Raw genomic sequence first — 16,753 nt, forward strand, 5'->3', positions numbered from 1 at the left:
TTTATTTTGTATGTTTGGGTTCTGTTCTCTAACAACAAACAATTTTACTGCATTTCTCTTTTTTTTTTTCTTACTGTTCCCTTTGTCCCATTCATTTCCAGTTCTGATACATCAGAAATGTGTTTGAGAAACTATTGCTATGACATAAAGTATGACATCAAATAGGGACTCTAGAAGGTACCTACTACACTAGTATGACCTCAGTTATAAAGCAACTATTTTGTGAGCTTCTAGCTTTGATAAACCTGGAAGGCAATTGGACACATGTATTTTGGTGCTGATGTTAAATTACACTTAATTTGAGTATTGGAAAGCTTATCCTCAATGTACAACTTGACAAATATATCAATTATTATTTTAGCACTCTAGAGCATTTAAAAGTTACTTCTGTGTCAATAATAAGTTACTTTTAAGGTGCTTCACATAAATTTTTATTTAGTCTTAAACTTGGGTAGATAAATAGGAGACTTAAGCTCAAAGAAGTATACTACACAGAATCTGCATGTAAACATACACATTCCTTTGTTGGGAGGACATTGATTGTCACCCAACATCTACATTTAACTTCTAGATGTCTGTAAGGCCTTTACTTTTAATTTTTTAATTTTATTTTTAAAAATATTTATTTACTTATTTGGCTGTGCCAGGATAAATAAAGTTGCAGCATGCAGGATCTTTAGTTGTGGCATCTTTAGTTGCGGCATGTGGGATCTTTAATTGCGGCACACAGGATTTAGTTCCCTGACGAGGGATTGAACCTGGGCCCCCTGCGTTGGGAGCGTGGAGTCTTAACCACTGGACCACCAGGGAAGTCCCTGTAAGGTCTTTATTTTTAAAACCATGCTTTTTACTTTTTAATCTGTAATTTCTGTGAGCTTGGTTATATGATTTTGTAGCCTTTTTCAAGTTTTGTAACAATGGCTTTTAGATACCAGTAAATTTCCAGTTGTGGAAGTCCGCCTTGTTAGCTTGATAGGGAACAGATAGGTAATGTGGAACATTTTAATGAAGTTGCAACATAAAATGTCCATTTTCCATTGGCTTCTTTCAGATTTTTAGAGATGTTTTTAAACTTTTTCCAAAGTTTTTAAAGTTTGGAAACTAGGATCAAAACACTAGCAGCTTATATTTGGGGCACTGTAATGTAACTGGGACTGAAGCAGTCCTATCTGCTTCTACCTGCCTTCTTCTGTTCCTTTAACAAATGCATATTAAGTAAAGATTTTCTAATCTTGGTAGCAGTAAGAATTGTAAAGCCTGAGGGTAGTGATGAGCAGCAACATTTTTAAAAAATTTTATTTTTGGGGAGTTCCCTGGCAGTCCAGTGGTTAGGACTTGGAGCGTTCACTGCCATGGCCCGGGTTCAAACCCTGGTCGGGAAACTAAGATCCCGCAAGCTGTGTTGTGCGGCCAAAAAAAATTTTTCTTTAAAAAATTTTTCTGTCACATATATTTAGTTTTGAGTTACATAATTAGGTTTTATAATTAAGTAATTACATAACAATATTTATTTCCTTGGGTTAGTTGAATGTATCTCCTCTTCTTGTCATTGGTTATTTCCCTCCTGGAGACTCTAGCCAATCAGAAATCAAGTTTTTAGTGAATTCAGAACATGAGTTTGTTAATTTCTAAGGTCTTATAGATAATATATGGGACATATATTTGTTCCATATATTCTCATATTTAAATGTACCCAAGATAAAATCAGACATCTGTTTTTAATCCAACTTGAAATAAATAATCAAGTCTACTTCATTTAGCAATTCAGTTATATACATATTCCAGATACTGTTGCTTAAAGTATATTAATGTGGAAATATTCCTTTTCTTCCCACTCTTATTTCATGAAACACTTTTATTAAAAGTGTGCACATGCATAATTTAATTCTTTTTATGCCCCGCATTTTACTGTTTTACCTAGTCAGTGTTCCTGTAAATTTACCCATGTAAATAAAACTTTTTTCAGTATTTTATTATGAAAGTTTTCAAACCTACAGCAAAGTTGAATTTTATAGTGAACATCCATTTACTCATCATTTAGATTCAACTGTTAACATTTAACTGAACTTGTTTTATCATGTCTTTATCCATCTGTCTGTCCTTTATGCATACACTTAATCCATCAAATTTTGGGGATGCATTTCAAAGTAAACTGTGGACAACAGTACACTTTACATTACCTACCTAAACATGCATATTGTTACCTAAAGTGCAATGTTTTTTTTTTACAGTTTACTTGAAATGTGAAAATTACATACGTGAAATACAAAATCTTAAGTGTTCATTTGCTGATGTTCGTTTGTGTAGAGCTGCCCTAGGAGGTGTTTAATTTTTTTGGCTAGCAGAATTGCATGAACTTAACTTTATTTTTGTTGTCACTATTTCCAGAGAGATATGACCAATTCTTGGCTACATTCTGTAATATGTCCTAATTTTCTTTTTTTTTTAAAAAATTATCTTATTTCATTTATTTTTGGCTGCATTGGGTCTTCGTTGCTATGCGTGGGCTTTCTCTAGTTGTGGCGAGTGGGGGCTACTCTTCGTTGTGGTGCACAGCCTTCTCATTGTGGTGGCTTCTCTTGTGGAGCACGGGCTCTAGGCACGCGGGCTTCAGTAGTTGTGGCATGTGGGCTCAGTAGTTGTGGCTCGCAGACTCTAGAGCGCAGGCTCAGTAGTTGTGGCGCACGGGCTTAGTTGCTCCGTGACATGTGGGATCTTCCCGGACCAGGGCTTGAACCCGTGCCCCCTGCATTGGCAGGCTGATTCTTAACCACTGCACCAGGGAAGTCCTATCCTAATTTTCTGGGGCAGTTCCAGTTTCAGATATTTGACCCATTATTCCCGAAAGCCATTGAAATGACCCAGAAAAATCAATATTTCATTGAAAATTCAGTGAGTGAATTAAACCAATAAGTGCTACAATACAGAGACATGTCATAAAACATGAAGGATCAGAGTGAGGAAACCTCAGGCTTTTGAAAGCAGAAGTCCACCAGCCTGGTGGGTAATCAAATTTTTTAGTTAGGTGTGGTACTTTTCTAGTAAAAAGCATGTGATGCCAACAGGAGCGTAAAATTGAGATAGCAAAGTGGAATATATATTATGTATGTGGTGCTTGCTGTGTGCCAAGTACTGTTCCAGGTGCTGGGAATAGAGCAGTGAATAAGACCAAAGTTTCTGTGCCCATGAAACTTGCATTCATACTAAGTTGATTGTGTCAGGAAATAATGGCATTGAATAGTTACATATACCATTGTACTTAGTTACTTTGTTGGTAGGTTAATGTTTTAGTTGTTTTTGACTTTTTATAAGGGTGAAAGTTAAGTATATGAAAGTAAACAAAATGATGTAATGAACTCCCAAGGACAAATCATTCAAATGGTAATTATCAACTCATGGTCAATGTTGTTTTGTCTATGCCTTCACCACTTTCCTCCCTCTTAGATTATTTTGAAGTAAATCCAAAAAGCCTTATTTCAAATGAAAATATTTCAGTATGTGTTCCTAAAAGACAAAGATGCTTAAGGGGGTGCTTATATATTAAAATTTTTATTTTAAATAAAATGTTTTTGTGTTAAAATGGGTGCAAAATATATTTTAAGGACAATGGAAAATAAATGTTTTTAAAGAAATGTAATCCTCATAATCTGTACCCAGTTAGTAATGAGACTAAACATTAGTATGGGAAATTTGATGTAATTTATATATTGAATCAAAGAAAACATCAAACTTGGTGCTTTTACTTAACTAAAATGAAAGTGTTTTTCATAACAGGTAGTTATATTAAATTGGAATTTATAGAAAATGAAGAAATAATTCGTTGTTTTGCAACAAGACACAATCACCATTTCAGATTTCAAAATTGCAAAACTAATTTGATATGTATATTAATCTGATCAGATTTCTATTAGCACAAGCAAACTGTGAATAGTACATATTTCAGAAATGCAGACAGCCTTGTGGTAGGAATTGTCTCGTCTCTAAGGTAATGACAATTACAAAAGTGTAAAAAACATAGAACTATAACTTTTCAAAAAAATGGTTAAGTTTATATACATGTTTTTGCTTTCTACGTCCTGCCAGAGTGGATAAATGATTAGGTAAAATGGGTTTTCAAATTTATTGTTTTTTTTTAATGAACTACATATACTTTTTATTTTTGGTCTGACTGATCATACCATTAACACTAACTTTGGAGAAGCAAATCCGATGGATCCATCTGTATTTTAAATAATAGAAATGTTTCTATTCCATTGAGTTTATTTTTTAATTAATTGAAAATGATCCTGTTGTCCTTAAAAACCCTCTATAACATATTCTTCATAAGTCATAATTTTTATTTCTGGTTTATGTATTATGGTGCCATTGTTTTCCAAAACATTTCTAAAAAGGAGGTTCCAAACATTAGTATCTGAAGCCTTGTGTACTTCCATTAGCATTTAGGAAGGAAAATTACATATTTATAGCTTAATGTAAGATTTGTACAAGAATTTCAAACAGTGGTGGTATTTCCATTCAGATCTGGCTTTGTAAGTAATATAAAATACTGTTTGAACTTTCTTAATAATATAAGCTTTTGAAAGAGAAATTCTGAAATCTTTGCCTCTCATCATGGATTTTATCAGAAAGAAAAAAGTTCTTGAATGGTATATCTGGATGAGCTGTGAACTCTGAAAATACAGTCTTGCTTTGTCACAGACTCCTACAGTCATCTTCGTTTCCTTAAATCTTTTCATAGAATGAGGGAATTTTCTTTAAGATTAGATGCCTACAGAGCAGAGATGGTATAATGTTACTTACATTTGAAGACTTTCGCAAAACATAAAGAAAATGCCAGTTTCATCTTCATTGCTAGATGTAAGAACTGTCATTAGGAGACTTTTTCTTTTGCTGATTAACAAGTTTGGAATGATTATTTTCATTTGTATTATTTTGTAGAAACAATTTGTTAAATATATAACTAAATGTGACTTGAGTTTTACTTCTTTGAAAGTTTTACCATATACATTTTAAAATCCTGAAATAACTTTGTAGTAATTTGGGGGAGTTGAACACAGAAACAGTCTGCTTGGTAAAGTAATAAGCTGTCTATTAATAGAAGCATTTAGGTGTATATGCTCACCCCGCCATCCCTTCACCAAAGCATGTACAAACAAGGGTATTGTGGAGTGGAATTTTATGGTTTCTTGAAACTGGAGATATCAATGATTCTAATTTTATGTATAATAAATTTTGAAATAGAAAATGCTATAAATTGTAATGTTAATTTTGGCTTAATGCCAATTTTTTTTAAGAAACTCAGTATTTGTTTAGATTTAATTGAAATCTCTGTGAAAGATAGTGTTTAGAAGAAAGAGTCAATAAATTCATTTGTGTACTATATTTTATGTAATTATACAGAATATATATTACAATCTAATGTCTAACATACTAAAGAAGGAAACCAAGTTGTATCCCCATGGAAAAAAATTGGGTGGGTCATTTTAACTGTCAAATAGATATGAACTATTGATTTTATTTTTTCCTAGCACATTGACAAATTTCCTACCCATCGGGAAATTTGAATTGGATGTAATTATTTATATCTGAATAGTTGTAGTTATTAATGCTAAGAAGTAATGTAAGGAAATAGACACTTTGAGGAATTTGGTGTTTCACTTAGACTTGCAAAAATAGTAATCAAAATAGCAAACATTTTTTGAGCACTTAGTGTGTCCTGCTATGCTAAATGTTTTACAATTTGGTTTTTATTTAAACCTTACAACTCCATGAGTTAGGTACTAATATTAATTTTGCAGATAATGAAACTGAGACTTAAGGTGGTAAAATAACCAGCCCCGAACATTGGGCATTATATTTTGGTTTTTCATTTTGTCAAATTAGTTAACTGATATTGATCATATCGTATACTTAGATAGCTTGCCAGTTTCTTTCACATATACCTCATCTGATATTGATAAACATAGCAAGATTGCTTAAGACCAGATTGTTTACAGATACATGTTCTGTAGCTCTCCAGTTCTTCTTGTTGATAATCATTTCTGTTTAGTTATTTTACAGCAGCTTCTTGTCTAAGACAGGTGTTCTCCCTCTGTCCAGTTTCCCAACTCCCACTAAGAATCCATTCAGCTGCTAAAACTTTAAAACATTAACGTATTACTTTGAAAATTAGTTCAAGTTTTATAATGAGTTTTATTTTGCTTCAAAACTCGTGATGTCAAAGTCTCTCCTCTCTCTAGTGCTGCTGGAGAAATGGCAAAATGTTTTCTCTAGATCTTTCTAGCTCAGTATTACCTCCCTGTTTGCTGTTGGTTACGTGTAAAAATCTTATATTTCTTCTGAACAGTACTTCAAACACAGTAGACCAAAGATGTGTGCTATCTTAAATGGTTTTACTTATAAAATTCCTAGACAGTTAGGGATTAGAGCTACTGTAACATTCTCACTTTTGTAGTTTATTTTTTATTAAAACAATAATATTGTACTTTTTCTTTTACTTATGATTGGTTTTTTGCATTGCTGCATGTTACTTTAAACACCTGGCTTTCTTCATTGAACAGTTTTATTTCCTTTAATTCATGTGAAGACCTTACTATTAGTTATATTCATGTTATTTCATTAATGCATTTTTGTTTGTTTATACATTTACTCTATTTGATTAAGGATAAGAACTCCTGTGCTTTTTTAAAAACCTTTCCAAAACCAAATAGAGAAGTTAGTGATTTTTATATATTTCTTTTTGTCTGTTTTAGGATGGCTACCGTAGAGTAGTTAATATTGTGCCAAAGAAACCACCACTGCTAGACAGACCTGGTGAAGGAAGCTACAGTAGATATTACAGTCATGTTGGTTACCGAGAATATGACGAGGGCCGCAGTTTTTCTCATGATCGAAGAAGTGGTCCACCTCACAGAGGAGTATGTAAATTTCCCCCATGTACTAATTGTTATTTTTTATAAGTTTAAAAAATCATGTAATTTTTGGAATTTATGGGACTGGCCATGAAGGCAGTTGAATAAACACTTCCTGCTTGATGCTCTGTTGACTTGCCTGCTGGAGCTGTCAAATGGGAACTGGTAGTCAAGAATCTTGGGGTGCTGGACAAAGTGGGTAAGCCCTCTGGATAGCTCTATCTAAATTACATTAATTCCAACTAGCCTGCTTTTTTATCCCCTAAATTGGCAAGGATTTGCAGAACCAGATAAAGGTAATCTTATCTATTGCTTTTGTATTCAATAAGTGATAACCAGGTAGTTATCTTTTACTAGATGTGCCCACTTACAGTTACTTTATTTTTATCATGATGAAATGCTGTGGGTAAGGTTGGGTTAAGGTTGTTGAGACTCAGTCTCATTTTTGTTATTATTAAAGTCTACTTCCTAACTCAGATTAGAAAGCCCTCAAAACATTGCCTTTCCTATAATAAGCACTTTTAAAGTGTTAGCCATTATTGCTATTATTATGTTTTTTCTCTTGATCATCTTTAGTAATCTAGAAGTATATATTTAATGTTGCAATAACCTGTTATTGAACTTGATTAAACTATTCCTTGATGCACTTCCTTTGACCTAGCTTGCATGTTTATAACATTCCTTTGCTAAACCATTTTCCTACATTTTCTCCTTCCCTTCTATATAATGTTGTAATTAACAGTACATATTCAGACATTGCTTATGATAAATTTGACCTCACAGTAGCCATTGGAATTAGTTTCCTTACTTTACACCTGAGGAAATGGAACTAAGGTGATTTACCCAAGATAAGTATGTATGGGAGTTTAGTTCTTTTACTACCACATCATCGTGACCCTTGACAATTCTAAAGTGGCAGTGAGACTATTCAATATTTTCTTGTGTTTGTTTTTAAGTTTGGGGTGTTACAGCTTCCTTACTTATCAATAGAATTGATTTTTATTTTGTTCAATTTTAAATGTCATGCTGTTCCTTTAGGAAGAAGGGTTTGGTATTGAAAAGTAAATACTATGTGTTATCTCTGTTTTAGAAATACTGGATTTTGCCATCAGAACCATTCTTCCAGGTAGTCTCAAGGAGAAACAGTTTGGCCTTTGCATAAACAGTTGTTATCCCTCTTAGGAAAACCCTGTGGCCATTTAGTATAGACAGGGAATTTTGGATTCATTGGACCAATTTGCATTTGAAGCCGTATGGACAAGATTTTTTTCTAAAACCTTGCAGCATAATAGTGCCTCGATAATATTTTTTACTATTGTTGTTACAAATTGTGTTTATTCATACTTGACACATTTTCTCTTTAAATTTTCTTCAAACAAACAAGCAGGCCCACTTGAGATCCTTAGGATTCTCATGATGCTAATTCTTACCTAGGGTTCAGTTAGTATAAAACAAACTGCTTACTTGATCCAATATTCTATTATAGCTATTGAGTTTTTTCTTTTGTTTGTTAATAGTTTAATGTCGGGAAGGAAAATGATAAATACATTTTACTTCTGTAAGAATAGAGTACATGATGCTAAAGAGGAGGATGAAGATAGTATTTATTTTAGGTGAATCAGTGTTTCTGATTGTAGGTAATGCACATGTTACAGTTGTCCCTCGATATCAGGGGATTGGTTCCAGGACCCACCAGGATACCAAAACCTGAGGTTGCTCAAGTCCCTTATATAAAATGGCATAGTATTTGCATATAACCTATGCATATCTTCCATATACTTTAAATCGTCTCTAGATTATTTATAATACCTAATACAACATAGTGCTATGTAAATAGTGGCTGGCATGCAGCAAATTTAAGTTTTGCTTTTTGGAACTTTCTAGAATTCCCTCTTCCCCAGTATTTTTGAGCCGATGCAGAACCAGTGGGTATGGATGGCTGATTGTACATTGTTCTTTGTATAATTTTAAAGTAATTGAGTATGGATTACCATGTGGTTCTTTTATATGTATCTTTTCCAAATTTGTTTTAGAGGACAAAGTGTGCTTTCTTTGATTAATTTTAAACTTAGTGCCACATCTTGTTCTAATATAGCTTATCAGTAAGTGTTGATTTCTTATTATATTGTTTCCAGTTGTGGTTTTTAATGGGAGGTAGGTTGAGAAAAGGAAACTTGAACAAGAAGAGTGGAAAAGTGACAAGTTCTTCATTGGGCTTGAATATGAAAATTGCTGAGCAAACTTGACAGAGGAAGAATAAAATGAAAGGTTGAGAAATGTGTGCTTGGCTAAATTTAAATTGAACCTTTGTTCTCGAACAGACTTTCTGTGTTGTGAATATTGGCATGTGCTTTTGGTAATAAGGCTGTTTGGGCCTACCAAAGAAATACTTTACGTATTTTAATAGAGATAAATGGTACCACAGGTTCTCAGTCTACCAAATTAGTTGTTGAAATGGATGGCTTGCGGTATCCTTTTTACTTTTTTATGCCTTTGAAGCTCAGAGAAATTTAGAAAGGTGTCTTTGCCCTCATATTATTTTGGTCTTAGAGACTAGTTTCCAGTAATTCTGTTAGATACATATATACCCTCCCTGACCAAAATAATGTAAATGAATATCTAAGTAACGTTTTTCTGTTATAGGATGACTCTGGCTATCGGTGGACAAGAGATGATCATTCTGCAAGCCGACAGCCTGAATACAGGTAAAAAGATAAAAATAACATAATTACTTTGATATTTGCCTCACTGAGATGTCTGCTATTGAAATCTAACCTCAAGGCACATCAATGAAATATTTAATAGGATTTAAAAATTTGAAAGCAACTAGCATTATATTCTTTTTGTGACTGTGTAATATATTAATGGCACTAATAGCTAGCGTTCTATATCTCTTGGTATTTTGTAATTGACAGTAAAAATATATATTTAAAAATATTTAAACTCTTGTTATATTCTTCTCTAATTATTTAATTATTCTTAATGAGTCATGTGGATTATAAGGTATGTATTTGCTTAATTAGAAAATAAGGCATTTTTTCCAGGAGTATCCTTCTTGAAAACATTTGAGTCATTACAAATTGTCTCCTATTAAAAAGCATCTCTCAGTTGCTTTATCTTGATCAATTAAGTTCTGTTGGGAAAACGCATTTTCGAAGGACCTCGATCATTGTTAGCTTTGGTTACTTAATAGAGGCATTTGATAGAATAGTTAAAAAAAAGATGGACATTTTTAACCAGGTTGATAGTTGTTTTTTTAAATTATTTCACTTTGGTAGTGTTGGAAGTTGTAAAAGCAGCCTTTTAAAGATCTCTTATAGACTGTCAGACAAGAACCCCAAACTCATGGAGAATGGCAAGGAGTAACTGCCACAGCTCCATAGGTGCCAGAAGTAGACAGCTGGATTCAGTGGATAAGGGCAGTTAATTACTCATAGCACAGCAAACAGAAGGGGCATCAGCATGGCAGTATTGGTTTCCTGCCCCCAGGTCCCACAGGGTGATGTGATTGGCAGAGATGGTGGCTATGCATTGCAGCTAAGGAACCCAGAGTTAAGTGATAGGTACCTTTTGTTGCAATCAGGAAGCAAGCCAGTCCTTTCCCAGGGAGTAAGCAGTCACATGGTAATTATGCTGTGGTCACCCTGACCTGTTGAACTGTCTCTTGACCAGTTACAGAAACTCTTCAGTATCACTGGATGGTTAGGTCTTTCAGTTTGGTATGTATGGCAGGCATGTACAAGGACGTTCAGAACTCATGGCAGACTGCCTCTCTCAAAAGAAGCAACAGAGATAATAGATGCTGAAAAATACTTTGATAAAATGTAACACTCAGTAATTATAAAAACTGTCAGCCAGCTAGGAATAGAAGAGAATTTCCTTTATTTGATAGGCATTTGCTATACTGAATGGTAAAGTTAGAAGCAGTCTCCTTAAAACCAGAACAAAGCAATAATGCCTGTTTTCACTGCTTCTGTTCATTATGGTAATGGTGGTCTCAACACCTTCAGTAAGACAAGAAAAATGAAGGTTAAGGGTTAGAATGAAAGAAACAAAACTATTTACAGATTGTATAATTATCTATGCAGAAAATCCAAAGGAGTCTATAAACTATAGAACTACTAGGATATTAGCAAAGTTCAGTATAATAAAATCAACTATCAGCAGCATAAATTAGACAACGTAATTTAAAAATACTATAGCAGGGACTTCCCTGGTGGCGCAGTGGTTTAGAATCTGCCTGCCAATGCAGGGGATACAGGTTTAAGCCCTGGTCCAGGAAGATCCCATATGCCACGGAGCAGCTAAGCCCATGCGCCACAACTACTGAGCCTGCGCTCTAGAGCCCGCAAACCACAACTACTGAGCCTGCATGCCACAACTACTGAAGCCCGCACGCCTAGAGCCTGTGCTCTGCAACAAGAGAAGCCACCGCAATGAGAAGTCCACGCACCTCAACGAAGAGTAGCCCTGGCTCGCTGCAACTACAGAAAACTCATGCGCAGCAACGAAGACCCAACGCAGCCTATATATATATATATATATATATATATATATATATATATAAATTAATTAATTAATTACAAAAATACTATAGTATGAAAACTATAAGGAGTAATAAGAATAAATTTAACTGAAGTGTGTGAGACCTATTTGGATGAAATTACAAGTCATTTCTAAGGAACATTTTAAAGTCCTGAGTAAAAGGAGCAGCACAGCATCCTTGGCTATGAAGAGACAGTATCACAAATATGTCATTTCTCTTCAGATTCAGGTGTGAATTCAATGTGGTTCCAGTCTAAATTCCAGGATTTTTTTTTTTTTTTTGCATAGAAGTTGGCAAACTGATTCTAAAATTAATATGAAGAGTGAGGGGCCAAATAGCAAAAATAGTATTGAAAAACGTGTGAAGACTGAATATGCCATATATCAAAACTTATTAAAGCTGTAGTAATGTAAACAGTGAAACAGAATAGGGAATCTGGAAGCAAACCTAGATATTGAAAAACATGTGAAGACTGAATACGCCATATATCAAAATTTATTAAAGCTGTAGTAATGTAAACAGTGAAATAGAATAGGGAATCTGGAAGCAAACCTAGATATTGAAAAACATGTGAAGACTGAATATGCCATATATCAAAACTTATTAAAGCTGTAGTAATGTAAACAGTGAAATAGAATAGGGAATCTGGAAGCAAACCTAGATATGTCGAGGAATTTAGGATATTAGTAGTATTAAAAATCAAATGGGGAAAGAATGAACTTTTTAATAAATAGTACTGGGACAAACTGCTATCCACTTGGGGGAAAAAAATGTGAAATTGGAAGCCTGGCATGTCAACATAAATAATCTGATATAATAGAGACCTGAATATGAAAAGCAAAATTAAAAAAAAAAACACAGCTTTTGGTTAGATTAGCTAATGTTTTATATTTCTCCCTAAATAAACAGCTCTTTTGTTTTTTGAAACAGCTCTTGGATTATTTTAATTCTGTTGTTTTTCATTGTTTAAAATAAGAGTTTCTGTTTTTATCTTTTTTCTTTTTGTCTTTTTTAGCATTTTTTTCCCTGTGCCTGTGTATAATTTTACATAAATGAAATAAAATCATATATGTGACTCCTCAGTCTTAACAGCTATATTAACAGCTTGGTGTATATTCTACTTTTCTCCATATTCATAGGCATTTGGGGTATTTGATTTTTGTTAATGAGATCATGTTACACACACTTTTCTCTAAGTTGCTTTTCTCCTTCAGAGGCTTATGAAAATCCCTCCGAGTTATTTGGTTTACCTTTAATTTGAATGTTTTTAGTGGCCAAGTAATGTTCCATTTTGTGGCTATACCAAATAATTTAGTTGTTCACCTATTGATGAATATTCACGCTGTTTCCAATACAAAACAGTGCTGCAATAAATCTGAGTACATAATATCTTTAAGAAACAGTACTTTGGTTTCTATGGGATAGATTGCCAAAAGTGGAGTTTCTGGGTCAAAGGGCATATATATTTTAAATTTTAATAGATGTTTCCAGTTTGCTTTCTAAAAGCCTAAAACACTTATGCTTTCATTTTAAAAATCTAATATTTTAATTCAAGTTTAATTTGTTTTTCTTTTTTTTCTTTTCTTTTTTTTTTGCGGTACGCGGGCCTCTCACTGTTGTGGCCTCTCCCGTTGCAGAGCACAGGCTCCGGACGCGCAGGCTCAGTGGCCATGGCTCACGGGCCCAGCCGCTGAGCTGCATGTGGGATCTTCCCGGACTGGGGCATGAACCCGTGTGCCCTGCATCGGCAGGCGGACTCTCAACCACTGCGCCACCAGGGAAGCCCTGTTTTTCTTTTTTATTTCTCATTGGTGAAGCAGTTTTTATTTTATATTTTTAAAATTTTTATTGGAGTATAATTGATTTACAATGTTGTGTTAGTTTCAGGTGTACAGCAAAATGAATCAATTATACATATATCCACTCTTTTTTTTTTTTTCAGATTCTTTCCCCATATAGGCCATTACAGAGTATTGAACAGAGTTCCCTGTGCTATAACAGCAGGTTATTATTTATCTGTTTTATATATAGTATTGTAAATGTCAATCCCAACCTCCCAGTTTAACCCCACCCCCCGTCCACTGGTAACCATAAGTTTGTTTTCTACATCCGTGACTTTACTTCTGTTTTGTAAATAAGTTTATTTGTACCCTTTTTTTAGACTCCACATATAAGATTTAGATTCCACAAATATGATATTTGTCTTTCTGTGTCTGACTTACTTCACTCAGTATGACAGTCTCTAGGTTCATCCATGTTGCTGCAGATGGCATTATTTTGTTCTTTTTTATGGCTGAGTAATATTCCATTGTATGTATATGTACTATATCTTCTTTACCCATTCCTCTGTTGATGGACATTTAGGTTGCTTCCATGTCCTGGCTATTGTAAATAGCGCTGCAGTGAACATTGGAGTGCATGTATCTTTTCGAGTTATGGTTTTCTCTGTGTATATGCCCAGGAGTGGGATTGCTGAGTCATATGGTAGTTCTATTTTCAGTTTTTTAAGGAACCTCCATACTGTTCTCCATAGTGGCTATACCAGTTTACATTCCTGCCAGCAGTGTAGGAAGATTCCCTTTTCTCCACATCCTCTCTGCATTTATTGTTTGTAGATGTTTTTGTTGATGGCCATTCTTACCCTTGTGAAGTGTTTTTCTTATTTATTAACATAAGTAAAGTTTTGAAATTTCCTTTAAGCATTGTAACTGTATCCCACTGATTCAGATATGTAGCAATTTTATACTGATTCTGACATAGTATATTCTAGTTATTCTGTGATCAGAGAATGTTGCCTGTATTCTTACTCTACTGTTTGAAATTCATTGATCATTAGTTGATCAGTTTTCTTATCTGTACCATGAGCATTAAAATAAGATATTTTCTTCTTGAATTTTTTCTGGATATATACATGCATTTCAGTGTTCATAGAAGCACTATTTATAATAGCCGGGACATGGAAGCAACCCAAGTGCCCATCAACAGACGAATGAATTAAGAAGACATGGTATATATATATATATATATATATATATATATATATATATATATATATATATATATATATATATATATATATATATACACACACATATATATATACACACAATAGAATATTACTGAACTATAAAGAAAAGAATGAAATACTGCCATTTGCAGCAACATGGATGGACCTAGAGAATATTATGCTAGGTGAAATAAGTCAGAGAAAGACAAGTGCTGTATCACTTAAATGTGGTAACTAACAAATAATACAAAGGAATGTATATACAAAACAGAAACAGATTCACTGTTATAGAAAACAAACTGGTTACCTAAAGGGAGAGGGAAGGTGGAAGGGACAAATTAGAGGTATGGGATTAACAGATACAAACTACTGTGTATCAGTATAAAACAGATAAAAAACAACTATATACTGGGTTGGCCAAAAGGTTTGTTCGGTTTTTTCCCGTAAGATGGCTCTAGTAGAACTTAGTTGTCTTTAACTTCATTTGAAACAATTTTGTTAGATTGTATGTGACCGCTGTCATATCAGCGTGCATTAAAAAAAAAAGACATCAAAATTGGTGAATTTTTATGTAGCCATTTTAATACTGAAGATGGAAGAAAAAAAGCAACATTTTTGGCATATTATGCTTTATTATTTCAAGAAAGGTGAAAACGCAACTGAAACGCAAAAAAGATTTATGCAGTATATGGAGAAGGTGCTGTGACTGATTGAACATGTCAAAAGTGGTTTGGGAAGTTTCGTGTTTGAGATTTCTCGCTGGACGATGCTCCACTCGCGGGTAGACCATTTGAAGTTGATAGCGATCAAATTGAGACATTAATTGAGAACAATCAACATTATACCACATGGGAGATAGCCGACATACTCAAAATATCCAAATCAAGCATTTAAAATCAATTGCACCAGCTTGGCTATGTTAATCACTTTGATATTTGGGTTCCACATAAGCAAAACGAAAAAAACCTCCTTGACCATATTTCCACATGCGATTCTCTACTTAAACGTAATGAAAACGTTCTGTTTTTAAAACAAATTGTGTCGGGCAATGAAAAGTGGATACTGTACAACAATGTGGAGCAAGAGATCGTGGGGCAAGTGAAATGAACCACCACCAACCACACCAAAGGCCGGTCTTCATCAAAGAAGGTGATGTTGTGTATATGGTGGGATTATGAGCTCCTTCTGGAAAACCAAACGATTAATTCCAACAAGTACTACTCCCAGTTAGACCAACTGAAAGCAGCACTTGACAAAAAGCATCTGGAATTAGTCAACAGAAAATGCATAACCTTCCATCAGGATAACACAAGAACGCATGTTTCTTTAATGACCAAGCAAAAACTTACAGTTTGGCTGGGAAGTTCTGATTCATCTGCCATATTCACCAGACGTTGCACCTTCAGATTTCCATTTATTTTGGTCTTTACAAAATTCTCTTAATGGACAAAATTTCAGTTCCCTGGAAGACTGTAAAAGGCACCTGGAACAGTTCTTTGCTCAAAAAGATAAAAAGTGTTGGGAAGATGGAATTATGAAGTTGCCTGAAAAATGGCGGAAGGTAATGAAACAAAAAGGTGAATACGTTGTTCAATAAAGTTCTTGGTGAAAATGAAAAATGTGTCTTTTATTTTTACTTAAAAACAGAAGGCACTTTTTGGCCAGCCCAATACTATATAGCATAGGGAATTATACCCATTATCTTGAAGTAACCTGTAATGGAATATAAACTGCAAAAATACTGTATCACTATGCTGCACAGCTGAAACTAACACAATATTGTAAATCAACTATACTTCAACTTTAAAAAAGGATTAAGTGATTTTACACATACAATGCATATTTTACCATGCCTGTCGCATAGTAATCATTTAATAAATGTTAACTTTTCAGGGTATAGAGTTAATTCTATATGGTATATTCATTCATTTGGTAAGTGTTTACCAAACACTTACATAGTGTTTACTATGTCAGGTACTCTTCTAGCCTCTGGAGACAATAAGCTCCTACTTTCACGAGGCCTACATTTTACTATAGATTATAGATAGTAACAGATAAAAAAAAAACATAATTTTTATGAAGAAAAATAAAACAGCGTAGTGGAGTAGAAAGTGCTTCTACTTCAGCACCTTCCTGTACCTTCACTTGATGTCTGGATGTCTTCAGTAACATTTCACATTTTACACTATCACAAAAACTATAGCTTTTGCTGGCTGGCATCTTTCTGGAGCTTCTACCTAAAAGACTTTGTGAGTGGAAAATAACTGTTGTTCTAGGGGGAAAAAATTA

At 34.0% G+C, this 16,753-nt stretch overlaps 1 protein-coding gene across 13 annotated transcripts in view; it reads left to right on the forward strand.

Moving 5' to 3' along the window:
* PPHLN1 (periphilin 1) overlaps positions 1-16,753 on the forward strand; it is a 142,011-nt gene that overhangs the window by 19,038 nt on the left and 106,220 nt on the right. For 7 of the 13 annotated variants that reach the window (XM_004274441.3, XM_033436544.2, XM_033436543.2 and 4 more), the window contains 2 exons: positions 6,753-6,917; positions 9,555-9,616. In XM_004274441.3, the coding sequence (XP_004274489.1) occupies positions 6,753-6,917; positions 9,555-9,616 (227 nt within the window). The remainder of the gene's footprint in view (positions 1-6,752; positions 6,918-9,554; positions 9,617-16,753) is intronic. The other 6 variants (XM_033436549.2, XM_033436548.2, XM_033436546.2 and 3 more) reach the window with 1 other exon arrangement.

Source organism: Orcinus orca, chromosome 11 (genome assembly GCF_937001465.1).
Source record: "Orcinus orca chromosome 11, mOrcOrc1.1, whole genome shotgun sequence".
NCBI lineage: Eukaryota > Metazoa > Chordata > Mammalia > Artiodactyla > Delphinidae > Orcinus > Orcinus orca.